This window comes from Misgurnus anguillicaudatus, chromosome 1, assembly GCF_027580225.2.
Source record: "Misgurnus anguillicaudatus chromosome 1, ASM2758022v2, whole genome shotgun sequence".
In the NCBI taxonomy this organism is placed as follows: domain Eukaryota; kingdom Metazoa; phylum Chordata; class Actinopteri; order Cypriniformes; family Cobitidae; genus Misgurnus; species Misgurnus anguillicaudatus.
Genome location: NC_073337.2, coordinates 24,567,662 through 24,593,933, shown reverse-complemented (window position 1 = coordinate 24,593,933; position 26,272 = coordinate 24,567,662). Strand labels below are relative to the sequence as shown.

Sequence of the window (26,272 nt, the reverse complement as noted above, 5' to 3'; positions counted from 1 at the left end):
TTTTTCTGCTGCTATGATCAACAACAATTTTTTCTCTCTAAAATTCTTCTTGCCACCTGCTTTTAACAGGCAGTAATAACAACGTTAACTGCGCAAGGCGAAATAGTACTGAGTTTGGTGAATGACTTGCATTTTAAAGTGTCATTTGCATAGAAACTGCTGCTTAAAAGAATTACAATGAATTCATTTTAATTCATTGTTAATTTAGCACATTAATACCTGTATGAAACATTTGCAAGATTCTGAACCTTGTCCTTGAGGAAGGAATAGGAAGTAATAGAGAACACTGTTTTTTAAAAGCTAATTGCTAAATGTTTTGAAAGAACGGCACGCAAAACATTTCACTGCTACTCTTCAGTAAGCACAGATATCTTAACTGTAACATATGTAACTGGTCCTATTCAAACCCACCCTTAGAGGGAATCAAACCGCCGATCGGTCCACCATGGTCTAAAGGCTCTCTAAGCCTAAGGGCCAAGGGCCACGGCCTCTAGCATCTGTTGCTAGAGCACCTCTTGAGATCGGGAGTAAGGTTTACTCACTCCCATCCGAATCACGGCACCATTGTAATCGGTCCAATTCGAACATGCCCTGAGCAGAACTTGAACCGGCGTTCGCTCTTACATTGAATTCATGCACTCTAGCAAGGAGGCTAAGGGCCACAGCCTCTCTTTAGATCATGGAGTGAGGTTAACTTTACAGCACAGCTTTGATTGACTAAATGGCCTCCGTTACACTCACCCCCCCCAAACCGCACTTCCATCCAGGTCACGGCACTATTGTAACCCGTTCAATTCCAACCAGCCCCAAGTGGGAGTCGAACCAGCGATCAGTTTGGCATGGAAGTCATACACTCTAGCAAGGAGGCTAAGGGCCACAGCCTCTCTTTAGATCATGGAGTGAGGTTAACTTTACAGCACAGCTTTGATTGACTAAATGGCCTCCGTTACACTCACCCCTAAACCTAACTTTCATCCGGGTCATGACACCATTGTAACCGGTACAATTCGAACCAGCCCCAAGTGGGACTTGAACCGGCAATCGGTTTGGCATGGAAGTCATGCGTTCTAGCAAGGAGGATAAAGGCCACAGCCTCTCTTGAGATTGAGAGTGTGGTTTACTTTACAGCACAGCTTTGATTGACTAAATGGCCTCTGTTACACTTACTCCTAAACCTCACTTTCATCCAGGTCATGGCACCATTGTAACGGTACAATTCAAACCAGCCCCAAGTGGGAGTCGAACCGGCGATCAGTTTGGCATGGAAGTCATGCACTCTAGCAAGGAAGCTAAGGGCCACAACCTCTCTTGATATTGGGGAGTGAGGTTAACTTTACAAGCACAGTTTTGATTGACTAAATGGCCTTTGTTACACTCAGCCCCTAAACCTCACTCCCATCTGGGTCATGGCACCATTGTAACTGGTACAATTCGACCCAGCCCCATGTAAGACTCGAACCAACAATCGGTTTGGCATGGAAGTCATGTGCTTTAGCAAGGAGGCTAAAGGCCACAGCCTCTCTTTAGATCATGGGGTGAGGTTTACTTTACAGCACAGCTTTGATTGACTAAATGGCCTCCGTAACACTCACCCCCCCTAAACCTCACTTCCATCCAGGTCACGGCACTATTGTAACCGGTTCAATTCCAACCAGCCCCAAGTGGGATTCGAACCAGCGATCAGTTTGGCATAGAAGTCATGCACTCTAGCAAGAAGGCTAAAGGCCATAGCCTCTCTTGATATTGGGGAGTGAGGTTAACTTTACAGCACAGCTTTGATTGACTAAATGGCCTTTGTTAAACTCATCCCCCTAAACCTCACTCCCATCTGGGTCATGGCACCATTGTAACTGGTACAATTCGAACCAGCCCCAAGTGAGACTCGAACTGACAATCGGTTTGGCAAGGAAGTCATGTGCTCTCGCAAGGAGGCTTAAGACCACAGCCTCTATTGAGATCGAAAGTGAGGGTTACTTTACAGCACAGGTTTGATTGACTAAATAGCCTTTGTTACACTGACCCCCCTAAACCTCACTTCCATCCAGGTCATGGCACCATTGTAACCGGTACAATTCAAACCAGCCCCAAGTGGGCCTCGAACCGGCGATAGGTTTGGCATGGAAGTCATGCGCTCTAGCAAGGAGGCTAAAGTGAGGTTTACTTTGCAGCAGAGCTTTTATTCACTACCTGGAAGTTAGAAAGAGTGAGAACCCCTGACATAGACAGAGACAACTATCAAAAGTAACTTGAGGACACGGCCATTTACAAACATCTGCAAATATTTAATATTTCTTGCATGAAATGTTTTTTGCAGTCATGGTACTGGTTATAATGAGCGTGAGCTACAATCCACCATCATTAAAACACAACCAGGTAGATCCGCTTTCTCCAGGAGTTCTGCCAGACAGCACATGCTGATTCTCCTCATCTGCCAAAACTCCCACAAGAAAGTGAACTTTCACCTTTATAAGTCCGCGCAGCTAGTCCGTGCCTCATGTTTGGCTTCGTGAAGCATTAAACCCAAATCCAAAATCTGCCTTTGCCTGAGGTTAACAGATCTAAATGTATCCATGTATGGTAAGTGCAGTATCCTTACAACATTCGTTGGACTTGATAAGCATGAAAAGACAAATACTTTCTGGATTTTGTCTTCAGAAAGAGACATCATGGTTCAGTCTTTATCGTTCAGGCATGTCTCAGCAGTTCTGGTGTGCCTGCATCACAGCATGTGGGTTCTGAATAATCTGTATGAGCTGAAGTGTGTGAAACCTGCCAAACATAGTGTTAGGTGAAGAGGACGTGGGCTTACTGGTTAAATCACTTCAGTGTGTCTGTATTAGAGCCCGACCGATATGCATTTTTTGGGGCCGATGCCGATACAGATATTAGAGAGTAAAAAAAGACCGATAACGATATATCGGCCGATATTCATTATGTGCATATTATAGTACAGTACACATATACTACAGTATATTATACTACTACAGTACTGTACATAGAATACACTATATACATTAACAGAATATACTATATATAAATACTTTTTGCAATGATCACTCTATGATCACACCACAAATGTGGTGATCAAACACTTAAAATGACGTGACAAAGATATGTAATATAGGCAGGTGTGTTTTACAAGTTAACAATAAACTTTATTATCCAAAATGATTCTGATATAAGTGCACAAAACAGTAAATTTGACTTATTATAAATAACTTTAAAACACAAACAAAACAAAATACATATAACTTAAACCATTGTCAGTTTTAACGAGAATAATGTTATATTGGGCTTATTTTAAATGGAAACTTATAAAGTCATTGTTTATTAGCTTTAGAGTAAGTTATAGACTTCACAAATTAATTAAAAACTTACCATTAAGACAACAATGCTTGAATTACTGACAACATACTGATGTAGGCTAATGTTTAATGTACTGCACAACTTTTTTATAACACGAACCCACAGTGTTCTGCCGGGACTTTAAACTTTTATAAAACTAAAGCGTCTGCTCTCCGCCTCTTTTATTTAAGAAAGCGTGTAAAGTTGCGCGAGCTTATTTAATCAATTGCTTTGAAATGAGCATGTAACAGCACAAGCAGCTGTACTCCCACAGACTGTGCGTCAGTTTAAGCATGTCCTTTCTCCGCCTCGCGTCATTTCTTCCGCTTGCGTTTGAACCAACTCGCAAGTGGACAAAAAAAGACTGATTAAAACCACCAAATGTAAACAGGAATGTGTCTCTCTCGTCCACTTATAATCCAATCGACCAAAGCGCGTCTTAATACCAGGTGTAAAATGTTTTGAAGAAACCGCGTGACTGGCTGCCGCCACCTGAACTGAGAGACTGACCGACTGAAGTGAAGGGGGTGGGGGATTGGCTGGTGTCACTACAGTGAGTGATCTGGGTCGCCATTAGCAACCAGTATGGCGCACTCTGCTGGACAAACAAGTACTTACATCTTTCAAAAGCATTTAATGTGTTCTGTAAGGAACGTTCATATCGGCTTCATATCTGCGGCTAATACGCCGATACAGATATATCTGCGACATGCTCATATCGGCCGATAAAATCGGCAAAACGATAAATCGGTCGGGCTCTAGTCTGTATATGCTGTGATACACACACGAGGGAGTTCAGAGTAAATTGCGGTCGGTAGAAGCTGTGTTTATTTGCACGAGCTCCCTTAAGGCATCTAGCAAATCGGGTAATGGCAAAAACATGCCCGTAAAATTAGCGCTGTCCCTAATTCGCGTCCGGCTAACAGCAGAGTTGCATAAATAAGGCGCAATCGGTAACGGGCCTAATTTACATAGGATAATAATTTCGAAACATCAATTTTTGCTAAAAGAGGTCCTGGGTCCATGATCGCTACAAATGTTCATTATACATGAGCAGTCATCTGTAATAAGCTTTTTCACAAGTGACAAAATGTCCTATCACTTGTCAAGTCTGGTTAGGACAACACTTTGAACGGAGAAGAGATATTTTGGTTGAAGGGTGTACTTAATACTTCAGGTTCATATCAGGGTCTCAAAGCAATCAGACAGCTTTCTGTTTACCTGAACAAAGTGCACACTCATATCTCATCCTCCCTTTACTTCTGGCGAAATGAGCACGAACCTACGTGTCAGTGGTCAACATTGTGACTGTAGCTGGTGTTAAGAATGGGGTGCACGCTCAAATGGTCTTGCTGCCAAAGAGAAGGAAAATATCCAACAGGTGGTTTTCATTTTAATTTTTTTTCCCCAAATATGAAAGACCTGCCTTATTGCCTGAGTTTTTACTTATTTGGTTGATGGATACGTAGTCTGAGCCCTGCCAAATAACTTCCCCTTGCAATACTGAGCTCTTTATAGGGTCAGAGGTGGTGCTGGAGGGCTCTCTGGCCCACACCGCTGTCAGTGCTGATTTATTTAGATCATTACCAAGCTTTTTTGTATGCCTGCACACTCATACAATTGAGTGTTTTGGTCATTAGCGAGGGGTCAAATGCGGCAAACATTAAATTATTTCCTGTCTCATAATATTTTTGTTTCTCTTACTCAACTTTGATTCATAACAATTAAAGGGTCTTGTTTCAGATATGCTGTGAATGGGAATGATTGAGAACCTTGCCGTTTTATCTCTGGTGTTTTCATGAGGGAAAGCTTTAACAAAGAATTACATGTTTTTCCCACAACAGTTCAAATAGGGACAGTATAAAATGAATGAAATTACAACTCTTAATCCGCTTGTTAAAGGGGGGGTTTAATGGTATTTTAAGCATTCTGACTTATTAACACAGTTATAGAGTTGTTTCCTCATGCTAAACGTAGGCAAAGTGTCAAAAATGCAGTTGGGCGTGTTTCAGAGTATTTCTGTACCGAATGCACTTCGCCAGGGTTCGTACAAGTTTCGGCTAATTTTTTTCGATTACGGTTCTAACTGACGTTTCAGGGGTTTTCGATACGTATCACTTCTTTATATGGGCTTCCGCCAGAAAACTTCCCCCGGAAAACCCCGCCCAGCCGTCAGTCAGCGGGAGACGCTAGAGCTTGCTAACAGCTTATCACGCCACTCAGCTTTGTTTAATTTCAAAAGTCAACAATGGCACAACAAGAAGTGTGTTTTTGGATGTAAGGAGAAGACATCCAGCCTTATGGAAACAATGGATATAGTTTATTATCCGGATTAGCAGCGGAGTTTTGCGTGTGTGTTTGATGCGGTGGATTTTCAGAACCGGGTCATGACGAGTTATACGTGGTAAGTAAGACTTCTGTCTTATGTTGGAAATAGGCGCGTGTATATTATATAAATGACACGAACATGTAGTGAATCATACGTTATAAGTGTTGTATAGTGTTGCATGACTCGTACTTGCTCCTCCCGTGTTATAACTCCTCCTTCTTCATTTTTTCGTACGTTATCGGAAAGATTCGTTAAAGCTAATATTTCTTTTATAAATCTGATTAAACTAAAGACTCTTCAGAGATATAAAGGATGTCATACTACTCTATAGGTACTCCAGATTGATATCAGAAATGCAGAAACAGCGTGTGTTACGTGAGCTTTAAGTCTGATGTCATGCAGCACTTCCGGGTCCAACCCATCTTGGACGACCAGACCTGGACTAATGGACATGAATTTTTTACGAATTATTAATATATTGTCGCCGGTAATTCAGTGAGAATGCTGCACATGTACACCATGAATTTATATAATTTTCACTTAAAGGAATAGTCTACCCTTTTGCCATATTAAACTATGTTATTACCTCAACCTAGACGAATTAATACATGCCTATCTTTTTTCAGTGCGTGCACTGTAGGCTACAGCGCGTTGTGAATGTGTTAGCATTTAGCCTAGCCCCACTCATTCCCATGGTACCAAACAAAAGTTTTATTTTGTGGGACCATACTTACTGGTATAACTTCTCATGTAACAGTATTTAAATAGGGAAAACACCGAAGTGTTTGGTGCTTCCCTGTTTGGTACCATTAGTATGAATGGGTCTAGGCTAAATGCTAACACATTCACGACGTGCTGTACAGTGCATGCATTGAAAAAAGATAGATATGTATTAATTTGTCTAAGTTGAGGTAATAACATAGTTTAATATGGCAAAAGGGTAGACTATTCCTTTAAATGTGTAATAGTGATCATAAACGGCTATTTAAATAATATCCTCTAATGAAATGTGTGGAGGCTTGAACCCGGAAACAGTATCCCTTAGATCATGCCTTAAAAAAGTGGATAGACATGCTAAGCCCCGCCTTTCAGTTAAAAGAGCCAATCAGCTTTTTGATAAGGCAATGCAAAATACGTACGTATGTGCATTAAACGGGTCAAAAAATGCATAGCTTATGATATCAATCTTGTCATACTTTATTGCTGATATGCAATATGTTTTTGGAGATTTTAGGCCCCATTGCCTACACAGAAAATGCCCAAGGCACATTTCCAAGATATCGACCAACCGAACCACTCCAGCACAAATATTAATACACTGTAAAAATGGACAGCAGGGTTCATCAAATACAAGAGAGGACCTGATAGAGAACTCAAGTGTTCCTGTCTATTCCACTTACCAATCTTGCATTTTCAGACCACACTCATCTATATGCAAATGACGGCATGGTGCTTTCTTCCACCATAAACCTGAATATGAAACATTAAAGATGAGCAGCTGGGTGGTTGGAGTGGGTCTATGGGTGCTGCTGAGGAGGAATTGTGTGGTTTTTTTTTCCATAAAAATATTTTCCTGAGATACTTCCTACTTCATGTACTTTATCATTAGTGTTCGAGGAACTGCATTATCTGAGCAATTACTGTTCGAGATGAGTCGCTGCTTGGTGCAACACGAACATGTTCGTTGTGTCACGAATGATACTAAACCCGTCACTTCTACAGTGTTAATAATCTGGAGCTAAAATGTGCCTTGTCATCAACTTCTGAGAGTCATATTTAATGATTTGGCAGAATTTAGCTGCCACAGCTCTAATTGGTGATATGAAAGATCTGATCCATAAATCTTTCCAATTCTGAACTTCATCTGTTCCAGCCCAATAATCCCTATTGTGCATGTCTTAGAAGTCCTCCATTCCACTTTGATTTAGATCTCAAATTGTTTTAAATCACTCAGCTCTATTAACCAGTGAAAGACATGCTTTATCCCCTTCATCCTATTATTTTTCTCTCCGCAGCTCTCTCTGCACACTTCAGGGTGTGCGAGCCTTACTCCGACCACAAGGGGCGTTATCATTTCGGTTTCCACTGCCCTCGACTATCAGACAACAAGACCTACATATTCTGCTGTCACCATAACAACACGACCTTCAAGTACTGCTGCAACGAAAGCGAATTTCAGAGTGTGATGCAACTCAACCTCACCACTAATTCAGATGGCTTTGCCCACAAGTGAGTGGCTGGAGTTTCATTTTTGTTTTTTTACAAATATATAACTTTTTTAGGATTGGCACCATGTCCTAACCAGATACAACAAGCTGTTTCATATTTATTTTTAACTGCAACAGGACATTTGTCAAGCGCTTGGTTGACAAGGTACCAAGGTAGGTCTGTGCTGTTAATCTGGGTAGCCCCATCCACAGAGACATCCCATTGGTTAAAACTCGATGTGCTATCGTAAATTTGATAATTCCCACTTCTGTAGTCAAGATTACGAGCTTGTTGTGTTTAGGTGCTTTGTTGTCAGAATGAATTGAAGATGCCACACTATAAAAAAGATTTGTTGGTTCAATTTTAAAAAGTAAGTTGCCTGGTTGCCTTAAAATTCAGCTAAAAAGTTAACTAAAAAAAGTTTTAAGTAAAAATTGTTGTCAACTAATATTTTAAGATTGAACTCAAAATTTAAGGCAACCAGGTAACTTACTTTTTAAGTTGAATCAACTTTTTTAGAGTGCAGGTTTGTACTTGTGTGTGTCTTGGGAAAATGTCATTTAAACACATTTGGGTGGTTTCCTTGACAGGGTTTAGGTTAATCCATGACCAGGCAGGTCATTTAAGAAGTTTTTACAAACCTACCTCACAAAAAAACACTACATGTGTGCATCTTGAGACAAAACAATGTCACTATAAAATAACAGCCTCACGCAAAGCATTCTGAGAAACAGAAATCCTCATCAACCTTTTTCATTTATGTTCCCAGAATGCTTTGCATGAGGCTGTTATTTTAGTTTTATTTTGTACAGATGAAGACTGTAGACTGTAATTTCTACAGACTTTTTTAACAGTTTATGATACTTAAGTTACGGCATTGGGTTATAAGCACATGTTGGAGTTAACAGGTAAACAGAAATAAAATGACAGCGATCAATTTGATTCATTTGCATTTATACATGGCAGACGCTTTTATCCAAAACAACTTGCAGTGCATTAAAAACACATTTTATTAGTATGTTTTCACCGGAAATCAAACCCATGACCTTTGTGCTTGCCCTATCAATACACAGAGCGATATGCTCGCACCGGCACACATCTCATGAAATGGGAATTGATTGATCCTTCCAACACATTTAAACTCAGACTCTAACACGCACAATGAGAATACAGTAGTCTAAACACTTTTCTGACAAGATCTCGACCCTTACTTTCTGTGTTGTTAAATGCCTTCCTATACTGTAACAACCAACAGCATAGCAGGGCTGTTCATATTTCCCTGCAGACCGGTAAAAATACTAAATTTGAAAAATGAATCCCGGTCCCTGGAGGTGCAAGCCAGACCAGGGATTGGTAGTGTGGCGCCTTTCTACTGAATATCAACATGGCTTGTTTATCCCTCCAGCTGACTGAGATGGATGTTTTGTCAAAAAACAAAATATAGAGCACATATACACATGCATGAATGGATGACAAATACCTGACAGAAAGGGTTAAATACAGAGAACTGATAAACAAACGTGTTCATTTGTTGGATAGGACACTGAATGCACGCAAATAAAATAGAAAAATCTCAAGTATTGATATATAATTGTAAAGATGAAAGAATCCCACACGCCTTATATTCAGCATCTTTTCCTCTATAATGCAGTATCTTACCGTAATTTTGCACAATTGTGATTCCATTTTTAACATTAAAGGTGCATACAAAATCAACCATGTCATCCAGACACAGGAATTTCTTTGAAAAACATTCAGATCAAATCAATTACTCTTATACTCACAATGGGCCGGTGGCATAAAGGGCAGCCTGACACCATGTCCTGGCTCTGGTCGAGCATGGAAATTTTATTTTTTCACCACTCAAGTGAAATTGATCCGTCTGTGTAACCGAAGCATACCAGACCACTGGCTGTTCGCTTGGCTAAGCCATACAACACTTCACTTATGTGCTGCCGCTCTGACCCATACAAAATCCTGCCGAAGTTATATCAGAGGCCAGTGGAAAGCAATTACAGCACTTTACTAGCACTGCATGGGCGCTGACCTCTCTTTTCATTTAAGTGGAAGGAAATCAGCTCAATTCTTCCTAGTAATGATATTGCTGTACTCATTAAAAAAGAGCTTTTTCTTTCTCTACTTTTCAGAAGAAAAATGCTAGAGAAGCTGATTGTTAATTGTTAACAAGCTGTCCAATGATTGTCGAGTACCAGGACAAATAATTAAACTATTTATTTGTGTGACACAGTTGACATTATGATCGAGATACAGAACATTTGGGCACATTTCATTGGTCACAAACTTGGTGACCACGGTGAGACTTTTCACATACAGTTTTCTGAAAATACATGGATAACATGTCTGGGATTTGTACCAAGATCTTTGGTTCATTCACACTGCCAGTGATTTTCTGGAATCTGTGCATGCGTTCCCAAACATTTTGTAAAGATCTCGTATAGACACCTAAAGTGTAATGTAATTGTGCAATTGGGGGATTTTTTTTCCCCAGTGTCTTAAGTTTGCTTATTATCTGCGATTTATCTCTTGAGAAACCACCTAAATGCATTTTTTGAAACGATCATAAAATATCTTAACTCAAAACTCCAGGTTAAATAGTTGAATGAAAACTACATTGTTGCGACGACACATTCATCACCACTATGATTCACCCCTTATGGTGTGGTTCTTGCCTTTTGTTCACACACTGTTACTAGGCCCCCATCCCGGAAGCGTTTCTGGGATCAATTCCAGGATGTGTTTTGCGTTCACGTAGGCAATTTTTTGGGATCAACGTGCTGTATAAAGGGGGTTCTAGTTAAACTCACAGCTGGTGAAATATTAAAAGAGGAACATCAGGGTAAAAGCTGACTTTGACATTGCCTAATTTAAACTAAATGAGTAAAGTATTATGTTAGCAAAGCAGGTTTTGGGTTTGATTCCAAGGGAGCTGTACTGTATCTGAACTCACTGTAAGGCCAAATTTACATTGCATGTTTGAAGTGACTCGATTCAGAATTTTTCCCTTATGTGGCACAGATCGGATATGACCCACGAACGTGTAAGCAGGAAAAAAGTGCATAGATTCCGATATTCTCCGATCGGTTTCAGGCATCATTTACATGTGGAAATAAATCTGATATGGTCAGAGCCAATGGTGTAGTGGCCAGCGCTCTTACATGTGGTGCTTTTGCACTTTCGGCAACCCGAGTTCGATTCCCGGCTCGTGGTCATTTGCCGTTTTCATACCCCTCTCTCCTCCCTGTACTCTATCACTGTTTAAATAAAGGCAAAATGGCCAAAAAAAAATAACTTTAAATCGCATATGAATCGGATACATGCATTAGCATCCACAATGTAAGCAGCCAGATCGAATATTCTCATGTCAAGACACGACCTGCATCATTAAAAATGCGACACTTACAAATGACGTAACCTCAAGTGGACAACACCATGATCACATGACTCTTCTTAGCAGCGCAATGGAGGACGACGGCTCCACATAGTGGAGTAATGTTGAAGTTTTCTGTGTTGTTACAGAAATAAAGTAAAAAGTAAAGTGTCCATTGCATATTGCAGCATTTAGCTTCCTTTGTTCCGGGTTAGTATGTCTACCGTGAATTGTTTTGGCAAGTGTTTAGTGTAATGCTAATATCGAATATGAGTCGCTTTTAAAAGATGATGTAAGCGGGTGGTCAAAAAAAATCGGATACAGGCAACAAAATGTAAATCCAGCCTTGGTCACCTTGGATAGGTGCCTGCCAAATTTCTAAATGTTAATGATTGAAGAATTTATAGAAAAGAAAGTAGGGACATGTGAATCCCTATAAAAAAGGCATATATTTTAAAATTAAACTAATTTCTCTGTCAGGACACCATAATGTTTTTTTAAAGGAATAGTCTACTCATTTACAATATTAAAATGTTATTACCTTAACTAAGAATTGTTGATACATCCCTCTATCATCTGTGTGCGTGCACGTAAGCGCTGGAGCGCGCTGCGACGCTTCGATAGCATTTAGCTTAGCCCCATTCATTCAATGGTACCATTTAGAGATAAAGTTAGAAGTGACCAAACACATCAACGTTTTTCCTATTTAAGACGAGTAGTTATACGAGCAAGTTTGGTGGTACAAAATAAAACGTAGCGCTTTTCTAAGCGGATTTAAAAGAGGAACTATATTTTATGGCGTAATAGCACTTTTGGGAGTACTTCGACTCGGCGCAGTAACACCCTCCCTCCCCCATTATGAGAGGGAGAAGGGGAGCGGACTTTTCAGGCGAGTCAAAGTACTCCCAAAAGTGCTATTACGCCATAAAATATAGTTCCTCTTTTAAATCCGCTTAGAAAAGCGCTACGTTTTATTTTGTACCACCAAACTTGCTCATATAACTACTCGTCTTAAATAGGAAAAACGTTGATGTGTTTGGTCACTTCTAACTTTATCTCTAAGTGGTACCATTGAATGAATGGGGCTAAGCTAATGCTATCGAAGCGTCGCAGCGCGCTCCAGCGCTTACGTGCACGCGCACGGATGATAGAGGGATGTATCAACAGTTCTTAGTTAAGGTAATAACATATTTTAATATTGAAAATGAGTAGACTATTCCTTTAAGATACACGTTTATTGAGTTTATAGTATGCCATTTATCTCTGAAAAAAATCTCTAAAATATTGCCTTTTTACAAAAAACTCAATAGAGAATTAATATACTAATCACTATTTTCTCTATCTTTCTTGCTTCAGCAATTACACCGCCCTCGTTGGTGTGTGGATTTACGGCTTTTTCGTCATGGTTCTCCTGGCTTTAGACTTCCTGTACTACTCAGCCATGAACTACGAGTTGTGCCGGGTCTACTTGGAGAAATGGGGACTGGGTGGTCGATGGCTGAAAAAGGCCAGGAGTCAATGGCACAGTGCAGCTCAGGAGGGCGAACAGACCGTGGGTTCGCAGCTGGGTCACCACCATCATCTGAGACACAGCTTGAGAGGGGAGCCACAGAGCCCCACGCTCCTCACCTTTCAAACCTCTACAGCGTGGTGAGTATGTTGTATTATATGATGATCAGGAGTACCATAAGTTTAAAATGCATTTAACAAGTATTCCTTATATGCATTGCAAGTTGCTTCAGATACAAGCTCCCATGAGCTCTGTAATAACCAGTAAATATAATTTCAGTAAGATTGAATGAGGCACATCAACATGAAAGGAAGTGTAACTCAAGTCTTCTGGTCGCAATCCTGCAGACAAAAACAAACCCTAGTTTTGTTTGCATGTGATTTGTAAAATCCTGCGTAGCAGATGTCTGAGGGTCCAAAGAGTTTCTTTACTCAACATCTGGGAGACATTTACAGCATCCATTTCGTGATTTCCAAGTAGACATCATCTGCTGGATATTCTCACAACATGAATATTAACAGCCGAGAAGACATTGTTTAATAAAAGAAGGATGAAATCTGACCTTTTAAACCAGTCTCCGCTGCACATTCTTGGTACTCAGAAGCCTCAAAATAATTTCAGAGGAGCGAAAGATTCAAATTCTACCCACGACAGGTGTTGGCCACATGAGTCTGTCATAGCTAATTTGGATTAGCATGAGGTAGCAATCGCTCTGCCATATGTTGCATGTTGCAGTCGCTTGATGTGACCTTCACACAGCGACCTTTGGCATCGGATTCGCATCTATGCCAAACCAAAGCTTTGCCAACTTTGCCAGGTCAGACCTAATCTTTGGATGTTTTAAGGTTGCCATCTGTGACCTCGTCAGGTGCTTTTTGCCAATCAGATCCTATACGGCAAAAAATATATTTCTCTGGCCAACAATATGTTTTCAGAAAGTAAAGCTTAAAGGCGGAGTCTATGATGTTTGAAAGCCAATGTTGATATTTGAAATCACCTAAACAAACACGCCCCTACCCCAATAGAATCTGGACCTTCTGTTGATAGACCCGCCCCACACATACGCAACCCGGCATTTAATTTGGTTTGATTGGCTATAAGTGTGTTTTGGTAGTCGGCCCGTCTTCTTTTCCAAAGCGTTTTTCAAACATCGTGGACTCCGCCTTTAAATGCAGAGTGCACAATTCCTGAAAAAGAAAGCGATTTGAAAAAGGGAATCGGGCCGACTATCAAAACATTCAATTAGCAGTAAGGGGCGTGTCTACTAAACGACATTGTTGCCTGGGTTGCGTATGTGTGGGGCGGGTCTATCAAAAGAAGGTCCAGAATATATTGGGGTAGGGGCGTGTTTATTTAGGTGATTTCAAATGTCAACATTGGCTTTCAGAGATCATGGACCCTGCCTTTAATTAAATATATTTTTGAATTTGAAAATATATTTAGTTTTAACCTTCATATATTAATTTTAAAATGTATTCCAGGGGCAAAAATTTTATTTGTAATTTTACAGCCTATATGGCAAAAATATATATATTTTCCTTGCCAAAATATAAAAGTTTTTACAAAATGTATACAGTATTACGGAGCCCCTAAGGGGACATGGAGCAAAAATTAAATAAAATTTAGTTTTAAAATTAAACACGATAGTTTCATGTGCGTCCGCGAAACTATCGCGCTTAGTTTTGCGTGCACTCGCACAATAGTTTCACATGCGCACAAGAAACTAAACTTTAAAAAACATCTGCACATGAAGGTTTCAGGTGAGCACGCGAAAGTTTCGCGTGAGCACATGAAACTAAGCTTCAGATTTTTTTACTCCAATGTCATCTTAGGGGCTTGGTACAGTATAAATCGTATACAATTATAAATATATTTTTGAAGTTGAACAGTTTAAATTTAATTTTAATATTTTCAAACCTGTTATGTTTACAGGTTTGTAACATACAAAGTTTTTCTTCCAATGCGATGTTAATATAAATGCTTTAAAATATATTTATTTTTAAAATATATTTCAAAAAATGGCCAAAAAATATACTGGTGGAACATACATTTTTGTAAACATTTTTCAAAATATATTTTAGTACATATTTTTTGCAATTTTTTTAATGGCCATTTGAAAAAAAAAATTGCCGTATGGGATCAGCGTTTACTACATTGAAAACATCTTTGTTGTGCAACATGCATCAGATGGTTAGCCAGACAGAATCTGCACTGGAGCTGCTTACTTTGGCACGGATCCGGGGCTGTTTTCGACCCGGAGTCATATGCGGTCTAGAGAACAGGCTGTAGATGGACATGCCATCCGATGCGGAGACAAATTATATGATAAGTTAGTTTGAAAAGTAGACTAAACACTTAAATAAGCCATTTCCTGTTTACCCATTCTCGTCCCTTTCCTTGCACACCTGTCCGTTCGTGTTGTCCCACATCTGAGAGCAGAACGACTGAAGGTGAGCGAGTGGAATCTAGCGTGTAATGTGACGATGATGGCGTGTCTCACCCTTTGAAGATAGTAGAGAAATGAAGCTCTCACATTTCAGAGATAAGACAGGTGGATTCATGGCTACATTACGTTTGTTTGGCTTTTCAACTGCAGACTCTATAGGAATTTTACCGGATAAGGTTAATTGAGTATCGGCATACTTGAGATTAGGCTGTGCGAATCAGTTTCTCTGATGTCTGCAGACACGTTCGCTACATTGAAGTTCCTGAATGCATTCAGTGTAGCAAACCTCACTTAACACCTTAAGCCATACATGATAAATGACCACTAAAAATGCTAGACAATTGCAACAATGCATTACAAACATAAAAACACACACCGTCATTTATAATGTAAGTGAGCTAATGTGATTTTGGTCTGCCTCCTTCCATCTGGTTTATCTGTATGTGTGCGAGTGTGTGTTGTGCAGGTGCTGATAATTAAAGTCCTCCACCTGCATGCTGTTGACAGGAGATAATTTACAAGTGAGCGCCTTCCTCTGGCCTCCGTTAGAGACTGTCAAGCTGTGTCAAGATTGCCCTCTCACCAGTTGATGCTTTTTGAATGATTCTTTTTTTAAAAGCTTTAGTCTGAACTTTTTCTAAAAGTAAAGGGCGAACTCCCAAAACTCCAACTCCCTAACTCAAATGTATGGCTGTGTTTCAATCAGCTCCCTTGTTCAGTAGGCAGGGCACTGATCAGGGAGTCAGCTATTTTAAGGGCTGTCTAAATCGCAAAATCATTTCAGTGCACTAGAATCTTTGCTTCCTAAAAATTCCTACAATGCAACGCAAAAACCACTAAGCATTGATGGCCATATGAAGAGTTTGGTTCCAAAAAGCAATAAATGCATTTTGACAAATTTGGGTAAAAACGTGTTTTCTATACCAAGAAAGTGACAAGATGAAAACCACTATTTTCTGTTACAAACTTTCACATAGCATCTTTAGGTTATAAAACATAAAATATCCAAATCCATAATTTGATTTTCAAATTTTTTTTACAAAATTGAATTATTTTTTCCACAAAATGCAATAAATCCATGACAAGTTTTTTTCCCAAAATGCTATAAATCTATTGAGTCAATATATAAATGTGCATTCATCTTTGCCATGTTATATTCATTTAGTTGACTAGTGGTATCCACTGATTAAAATAAACATTAATGGCATTAACCAAAACACTTAATTAATCATATTAATTACACTGTCATTTGCTGCGGTTACTTGGGACGTCGTCGCTGAACTTTTTTGACCGCGATCAGCTGTAAAATGTTTGGTCCTGCTCAATTTTCGTTGGCTTCGCGTAAAATAAAAGTTTTTATAAGATCCCCTGGGCTCAATGTGAGAGAGAGCTTGATGCTGTCGGGGGAACAAGCAACCGGCATTTTCCGTCTCCCGAGTGCTTCTCATGTAAATTATTAGATGTTGATGGCTTACGTTTCTTTCTCGTCACAGAAAACCACCACAGGTTTATCAATGCCATTAAAGTATTCTTTTGTTTTTGTTTGTTTGTTGATCACGAAGTACAAAGTAGATGAGGAAAACTAGGATTCCGTGTACTTAACGCGCCACCATTGTTTGTTTACATTGCCAGGAATTACAGTGCGCTGTAATTTGTGGAGCGGATTTATTGCGTTCTGTAGAAAAGGAGAATGGCGTTTGTCGCGTTTTGGGAAAAAAGGGAGAAAAGATGACAGAATAACACGGCAGATATTGTATTTTGCGTAAAATTGAGAATTAACATTTAAATACTGACCTAATATAATACTGATTTTGGCAGTAACTCCTTTTTTTTTAAATGGTGTTTATCGCGTTTTGGAACCAAACTCTTCATATGTTTCCTTAACGGAAATCATGGGACCTTTTTTGAAGCTCTCCAGCTGAAAATGCGACAGAACTTTTATAAACATTTGTTTTAGTTTTAATATAAATACAAGAAGAGACCACAATCTACTTAATATTTAAATGTAATATTACTCCAAATTAAAGTTTTTTTTTATAATAACTGTTTAAAAATTAAAATGTTGGTTTTGCCGATTGTTGATGAATAAGCCGTGAATTATCACAACGCGCTTAAGCAGTCACATCACAGGAAAATAAGTGAACAGTGTCACAATGTGAAGTGAGCTATGGTCCTTACCAGTGCCCAAACCTGTATACACGATATACTGATTCAAGACCTTTGGAGCTGATTGAGACACACCCTATGTGTTATCAAAGATGTTGTACATAACAAGTTTGAGCACTGCTATTACTATGAATAGGGGACAATGCAACACTCAATATGGCGACGGAAATCCCGCCTTCCAGTTAAAAGAACCAATTTTCAATCAATGAAAACTGATGATTTTCTGGGGGCGGGGCTCTGTACAGAGTAATGTGAATCTGTGTGCATCCACCGCAGCTAAAACAACATTGGAAGGGGTTTTTGAGCGCAATTTGAGCTTAAGAAACAAGAGTTGTGTGGTACAGTTTAGGTTTAATTTTTGGTCAGAAATGTGACCCTGCCTGTGAAAAGCCAGATATGCGTTTTTTTATTTACTGTTTTCTACATAAAACCTTCCTTAAGAACTTTCTGTGAAAATAGACCCTGGAGATCGCTTTAATATTCACTCTAAAAAAACAAACGGTGCTATATAGAACCAAAACTGTTGCTTTGGATCGTAATCATAGAAGAACCGTTTTTAGTGCCATATAGCACTGGTGAAGCACCAGTGAAGCACCTGTGTAGAACCATATAGGGGCCATATAGAACCACTATAGCACCAAATATGGTTCTACATAGCACTATATGGTTCTACACAGGTGCTTCACTGGTGCTTCACCGGTGCTATATGGCTAGAGTTGTTCCGATTCCGATACCAGTATCGGAAATGCGGCCGATACCACAAAAAAATCTGGCATCGGAATCGGCGAGTACTTGAACCCATGTACCGATCCGATACCATTTTCTTACTAAACCTAGTTATGCCCGTTATAGCTAACGCTGCAAAGCGAAACTCATTTCTTCTTCGCTGCTCTGAATGCAAACACCAGGAAGTTACCTCATGCGTGACGCAACCACTGTTTACTTAGAGCGGCAAAGAAATGAAAGCATGCAGCCGTATGTCCGCTGTTTGTTAGTATTTCAGACTAATAAAACAAAACATCGACATGTCTCAACGGAATCCGCGCCCGCAGATTTCGGCGGAGTACTCAACGGAGTTAATGCCCGTGATTGACAAGCACACACACCCCGGGCTTGAGCGCGTTTGTGAGTGACCAGTACTGTCATTGACAACAAGTACACATACATAGCCTCGCGCGTTTGTGAGCAGCATTGATAAGTACATAAACCCTGCGTGTGCTGTTTGCTGTGATTGTTTTTAATGATAAGAGCATGAACCGTTTGATATTTGAGATGAAATAAAACTTACCACTGAGTTTTACCGCAGATCTTACTTGTCTCTTTCGTCTATGTGACGCGACAGTCGGCACAGCACATCCATAATTTCAAATCCGTTTACAAGACGAATGCTCTTGTTATTTTTAATATAAAGTTTACATTGCGTTGTAAAAATGATGAAATTATCTTCATACGGGCTTAATTCATAATGAGAACGTTTACACAAGCTTTTTTATTCTGCTATAATATATATTAACAATAATATATGTCATTTTATATAGGCTACAAACTATAATTCTATCTTGACATGCACATTATCTGGTTCATGTTGGTCCAGTTTAATTCAGAGGACTCATTGGTTTGGTGTATTCATTTTAATTGTAAGCCTTTAAAAAGTAATTATTTTAGATGCAATTTTGTAATATTTAATAGCTTAAATTCTCTAATTTCTTCTAAAAACATTTAAAATCATCCCACAGAATTCCACAGATTATTCAAATTATTCTAAAACTAAAATACCCTTTCAGTGTACAGTGTTAGATTTGTGGCTCGTTTTCTCTTAGGAAAAATAAATATTACTGTCAAATGTCTTTCAGATAATAAAAATACCCTAGTTCACTGGATGTATTTGTTCATGTTTTATACAGGAATAAGTCTGAAGCACACCATAAAACCGTTATATCCATTCATACAGGACTAGTAGTATGTATAGCTGTATATTTTACAGATATACACCCAGGTATCAGATCGGTACTCGGTATCGGCCGATACCCTGAGCCCAGGTATCGGAATCAGTATCGGGAAGAGAAAAATGGTATCGGAACATCTCTATATATGGCACTAAAAACGGTTCTTCTATGATTACGAGCAAAGAACCACTTTTGGTGCTATATAGCACCGTTTGTTTTTAGAGTGTTGACTGAATAAGGCCCTGTCAAAGATTGAAATTAATGAATAAAAACCAAACTTTGATGCTCGTTATCTTAGAGTTTGATTTGAGACTTTAGTCTTGATTAAAGACAGGGTCACAGATGTTACGATTCTAGCGCGTGATTTTAGCGATATCTGTCTTTCTTCATTCAAGTAGAAAGACTTTAGTCTTGCATAACTGAAAAAAACTCCCAAGAGCCGTTACAAACATGGCTGAAAATTAGCTCTGTTACTGCCGTTTCTGATTTATTGGAGATGGTTTCTTAAGGAGTCAGGGGAACTCATTATTGGTGAAGAAGCTTGTACACTCAACAACCTAAAGTGTTTAAATAAATAAATGGATGAAGTGCAGATGCACATAACAGCCAAGGTGTTCAACCGGTCAATTTAATGGTCTGTCCCAGACTACTTAAATAAATACAATAATCAAAACTTGATATACCGTTAACCTAGACCAGCGGTTCCCAAACTTTTTTTCCTGCGCACCCCCTTCTATGTCCCGACCGGGTTGGCGCACCCCCAAACCCCACTTCAAAAAAAAAAAAAAAAGACTCGCCATAAAGACTCATTTTTAATAAAGTGCAAATAACACGGGGCCGGGTGCAACACCCCGCCGTAAATAAGTTGGGTGTAAGTCCTACGTCGGGCTTAGCTACGTCTGACATTGTGAAAAATATTTACGCCTGTTGCACCATCTGAAACTACGACTAGACGCAGCTACGCTCAGCGTAGATGATGCGCGCCCCCGTGTATGCGTTTAATATTTAGACGCCATTCGATTTTACTATGGTAAGAAACGTACACTTACTGCCGCCAGCTAATAGATGACATATGAGAGCTTTCCTCATGTTCACCAGTGCGCTCTCCCTCAAGATGCGTGCGTCACGTGCAGACCCATCAAACACATTCACAAAAGCCTTTACAGTTCGCACAAAAGGTGTATAATAGTTTGCAGATTCATTATAACAGCTCAAGTTTAAAAAAAAATTAAATGAAAGCTTTTAATAAGTTCTCTACAGTGTCTTTGTAAGTATTTATGTATTTTATTATAAAAATTAATTGCCGGTCTCTCTGCATGAAAGCACATTGCTCGCGTGTGCCTGTGCATTAGACGCACCCATGTCTCGTCCCATTTGATTATTTCTATTTTTGCCATAGAAAAAAGTCTCTCTCTCTTGGTCCCTCTACTCCTTCGTGACTAACAACTTTATCATAAGACGTCCCACTTGACAGTTTCCCTGATTTCAGCCAGTTAAGCATATTTATAATATGGAATGAATGAAACAAGTTGACGCGCATGGCTGCAGTGCATAACAGAAGAGCAGTGCGTAGAAAAAGACAGCAGCTGTCTTCTACGTTTCTATCAAAAACTAAAAGTATAGTTTTTTTATTTAAAATAAAAGCGATTACAAAGGAAATGTTTACTGTTCATGTTTTTTATTCATTTATTGTATGGAAAAATCCCACTTAAAGAACCAGACCGCCATTAGATTTTTCCACTCGCGCACCCCCCGGTGGCAGCTCGCGTACCCCTGGGGGTGCGCGTACCACACTTTGGGAATCCCTGACCTAGACGGTAAAATGACAGCTATTGCTTGCTTGGTCTAGATGACATTGATACTGGTTTTGCTGATCTGGAAAAGTAATTCAAAACTTTGTGGTTATTTAGTTTGCCTTTCATATTAAAAGCCTTCACATCTTGATTTTCACATGTTAAGCTTTCATGCTCTGAAAGGACACCACTCACAACTGGATCTTTTTACCTTCTGAATGTCACCAAATGCTCAGATCAACTTTGATTGTTTGCCTTCACGCCTCCGCTTCATTTCCCAAAGCAATCATCTCTCAGGGGTTGTGGCGTTGAACGGAGGCAAACCCAGCGAGACCATCTGATAATTTTATTGTACACCAAAGGGAGCCTTCATCTTGTGTGAATATCTCAGTGTGAAGTAACTCATCATCGTCTTAGCACAGAGGTTTTGTCTCAGATTGGGATGAAGGACATTAACATACTTTCCTCTCACAAATTCAGTTGCTTAAGTCTGCCTTTAATACTAAATACTTTTTTTAACATTAAGTTAGAGGAATAGTTTACCCAAAAATTATTTACCCACCCTCCTCATGCCATCCCAGCTATATATGACTTTAATCCAGCTGACACAAACAAGATGACATGTATTTTGCCTTTTGGATCCATTTCCTTCTATATTTAGAAAGGAGAAGGCACGAAGGTGAGTAAAAATATTTTTAGGTACACTATTCCTTTAATTAAAATGTAGATTACTAAATCCAGAATGTGCTATTTTAAGTATTTTCCAGGGAAGTTAGGGAAAGACCTGTGAGCAAACCGGAGCCATTTCAACTCCGCATGTGTTCCTCAGTGGTTCTCCAAGACCAACTAACCTGTCTGCGCTCGTGGCCTACATTGCTTAAAAGCATTCTGTAATGCATTATAAATGAGCATGGGGCTCTGTGTAGACAGCCCCTTCTCTGAAGTAGGGCAAAGCTTTGGACATTGCCCAAACTTTCGCCCAGACTTAATTCTTAAAAATCTTACCACGTCCAAAGGAGGGTAAGGATCAGTCAGCCGAGCTGTCAGCCGGGCATTTATCATTACAAATAAGGAGAGTTTTAGAGGAAAGGTTTGATTAAACGTTCTGTCTTTATCTAACATTTCCACTCAAGTGGCAGAGGTATACAAATGTTTATGCCTATTGTAAGTTACAATTAAAGAGTAACAGGGGTCATGTGACCACTCTACATGTACTTCAGGCTAAGATTACATGCTATTGTTTCACAAAGTATGTTTTTTCTCCACTGTTGCACCGCACAAGTGCATCACATTATCCTGTATTTTTTACACTGTATCTGATCTTATTAGCAATCCAAAGTGTGTGTGAACAAATTGAGATGTGAATGGAGATTGTTGGTGAATGGTTCGTGCTCTGGCTTGTCCGTGGCTATGGAGCTGTTGTTTAATTACATGGAACAGTAATACAACCACAAGGGCTTAATCGTCACATCTGTTTCACTGGGAGATATTGCACTCCTTTCCTTGATAAATGATCAGATAACACATGCTTTGAACTTATCTGTATTCTGAAATACTGAGATTTTATTTTGTATATAATTAACATTTATGCATTTGGTGGAAGTATTTATGTATGTTTAGTTGGGGATTGAGCTCACACCCTACACACAACACCCTACACCAGGGGTATTAAAACTTTTTATTTCATGACCCACTTAAATAGGTATAATTTATCCGGGGACCCATCAACATATTTTAAAATATGAGGAAACACACTGTCTGTCATTTTATTAATAAAATGGGTAACACTACTTGAAGGGGTGTTCATAGGACTGACATGACACCCTTATGGTCATGACATGACACGTGATATGAACATAAATGAGACTTTATGCACGTTTAACTGTCATTAAGTGTCATTCGTTTAATTATGTCATTTTAATGCAAAGATTAAATTGTTTGAGATGTCTTTGTTATGACAACTTTACATAACTTGACTTTTTTTTTTTACCAGTGATACAAATTGAATTGAATCATTAAGTGTTTTATAACAGTGTCATAATTATTTTTCTTGACCTCAACTACAGTGGTACAATTATAATTTGTCATTAAAATGTCATTAAGTGTTAATACTCTGTTAAATAGTTTTATAACAACGTCATGAATATTCTTTAATTCATTAAAGTTTTTTTAAGTTTTCTCCATGTGTTTAATAATATTATTATTCAATAATAATAATTCAAATTCATAAAGTTTATACTTTATTGTATTTGGAGACCAATTCACCTAAATTTAAATGAAAACAGTACAATAATGGGTTAAGCCATGCAGCGTTGGCTTAGGTACATATATATATATATATATATATATATATATATATATATATATATTAGCTACAGATACAGTATGAGTATTAATACAGTATTTGAGCTACTAATATGTACATTTGAGGCACTAATATGCACTTTTTGATATCAATGCATACCTCTAAGGTACAAATATGAACTGTTTAGGTGCAAAAGTGGACTTTTTGAAAGGGTACCATCCCAATAGCCAGGGACCATTTTTGACCTTTGTTTTTTGATAGTGTACTAACTGAGCTACAAGTACAACTTTTACTTTCACTTAAGTTTCTGATGCTTAGGCCACCCTTTAAAAATAAGTGTCAACAGTTAAAGAGATTTATAAAAGTACATGCTGATTTGATGTCGAAACTAGATTTATTGGAGTTTTAAAAAAGGATTTTTAAATTTTAATCTTAATTTGTTCCTCCTGTGTTTCTCTAGATATTCAGCTTTGATCCAGAGCACATGTGAGCCAGTGGAACGGGAGATTTCGTTTGGAAATTCTCTTTCTGGCTCCATCAATATTCGTGACTCAGACCATGATGTCTACCTCCTGCAGATATGATGAATGACGTTTTCTCGACATGCTGAAGCTGAGAATGCGAGCGTCCACCATTGACAGCTGCAAAGAAGTCAGATGGATGTTTGGCAACTATTTTCAAGCGGCTCCTGAAGGACTTTAGTGAGATTGTTGCCCACTACCTTGCCTTGCCATTTCGGGAGTTATGGATACAGGGAAAAGGACTTTAACATAAGATAAAGAAGAGACTCGATGTAATCTGTAGATGTGTTTGTACTGCTGTGAAGCCATTGGTCGGCTTCTCTTGAAGTAACAGAAAAAGATTGGTTATCGTGGTTACCCAATTTCGATTTAAAATCACGTTTTATTCGTACAGTATATCGTACGTAAGATGGCGGACAAAGTTGAATAGTTCTGGATTTAAACATCGTTTGAAATGTTCTCATCTTATTTCCAAGGAAATTGCATCACTATTATATAGGACACTTTGTAAGACCTTGAAACATATGTTACTACTGAAATATGGGGTGCAGGGGGGAAATTACTTTTACAGCAATAGCAATACGAAAACGTTTAGGATAAACTTGTCATTTATTGATCTATGAACCATGACCGTACAAAATGAAACTTGACTAAGTGGGATTGCTTTCTAGATCTTTACACACACACACGATCATGTATCTGAGGGTTACTTCACTGTAGAAATACAGTAACTTTATTTCTATCCCTGTCGAACTTGTGCACTGAGTTGAAACAGATTAGACATAGATAACAGTAGCCACTGTTAGGCTGTGAGTATTCACCTGCAATAACACACAGCATTGTGCTGAGTTGTGTTGTGTATAGAGGAGAAATTGTTGTGATCTTGTTTTAACTATTTAAGGTGAATCTAATAGTTTTCCCTCGTGGAGGGAAGAGAGATACATTATGTTTTGGAGTAATAAGTTATAATTGCCTTACGGTAAAGCTGTAGTACATGCCTAGCACCTTGTTCTGTGATAGTGGTTGGTACTTCGGTTGAAGTGTGATATGGCCGTCCACCTGTTAAACTTCTTTCTGTTTTTAATATTGGGTTAAAGGTGCGGGTGGGGATCAGCTGAGTTGTAATTGCACTTGTTAACTTTTTACTGTTACAACCTGGCAGAAATAAAGATTTATCTTTTGCAGTGTTTTCAGACGTCTAACCTTGGATCTCTTGTCCTTTCTCCTTAAGATTAATTTAAACATTTACTACAGTTATTTGCACTCTTAAAAATGTCGGCTTGTTTTTAACCCAGGGTTGGGGTTAAACGGAAAAAAAAAGGACGAACAGAACCTGTTGAGTTGTAATTTATTTTTTGCTGGGTTGTTTTTTTAACCAATCCTTTTGTCAAATCTAAACATTTTCTCGGTTAACTGAACTCAGGGGGGTTAAGTTTGTCCCTTTTTGACCCAATGCTGGGTTGCAAATAACACAGTTTTTTTTAGAGTGTGCATTTAAAGGTGCATGTTTTATATATCAAATAGATAATTTCTTTTTGGGATATCTTTTTAATGCAAATGAGCTGATCTCTGCACTAAATGGCAGTGCCATGGTTGTATAGTGGAGATTAAGGGGCGGTATTATCCCCTACTTTCATCACAAGGGGAGCCAAATTTCAATGACCTATTTTTCACATGCTTGCAGAGAATGTTTTACCAAAACTAAGTTACTGGGTTGATTTTTTTCACATTTTCCAGGTTGATAGAAACACTTAGGACCCAATTATAGCGCTTACACATGAAAAGGTCAGATTTTCATGAAATGTCCCCTTTAAGTACTTAAGTCATTTCAACTTAGATTTTTTTATCTAGTCATGAGTTGCTGTAACTTTAAAATAAAGTTGAAATAAGTTTGAAAATAAAGTTGAAATAAGTTACGATAATGCAAATTTATAAGTTACAGCAACTCACTACTAGTCAAGATAAAAAAATCATCAAAAAGTTGAATTTTCAAATTCATGCTATGCTGGGTTGTTTTGACAAAACATGCTAGGTTGTTTTAACCCATTGCTGGGTAAAATGTAAACATTTTTTGTGTCAGTTTATCCCAACGATTGGGTTTGTCCTTTTTTGACCCAATGCTGGGTTTAAAGTGCCCATATGACTGCTTTTCCACAAGTTAAATAGGTGTATGAGTTCCATAAAGCATGTTTCAAAAGCTGTTTGCTCGAAATAGCTTGTAGGAAACGATTAGCCTCTGTTTCAGTGCATTTCAGATTGTGCCGTTTTGAGGTGGTCATTACATATTTATGAGCTGCTGCTCCTTTGATCACGCC

General features: G+C 38.8%; 1 protein-coding gene across 3 annotated transcripts in view; it reads left to right on the top strand.

The window, feature by feature from the left end:
- shisal1a (shisa like 1a) overlaps nt 1-25,159 on the top strand; it is a 50,856-nt gene extending 25,697 nt beyond the window's left edge. For 2 of the 3 annotated variants that reach the window (XM_055191134.2, XM_055191135.2), the window contains exons 3-5: nt 7,690-7,903; nt 12,627-12,920; nt 13,060-13,350. In XM_055191134.2, the coding sequence (XP_055047109.1) occupies nt 7,690-7,903; nt 12,627-12,920; nt 13,060-13,072 (521 nt within the window). In that variant the 3' untranslated portion in view covers nt 13,073-13,350. Of the gene's footprint in view, nt 1-7,689; nt 7,904-12,626; nt 12,921-13,059; nt 13,351-23,896 lie in introns of those variants that run through there. The other variant, XM_055191136.2, reaches the window with a different exon arrangement.
- Nucleotides 25,160-26,272: the final 1,113 nt, after the last annotated feature.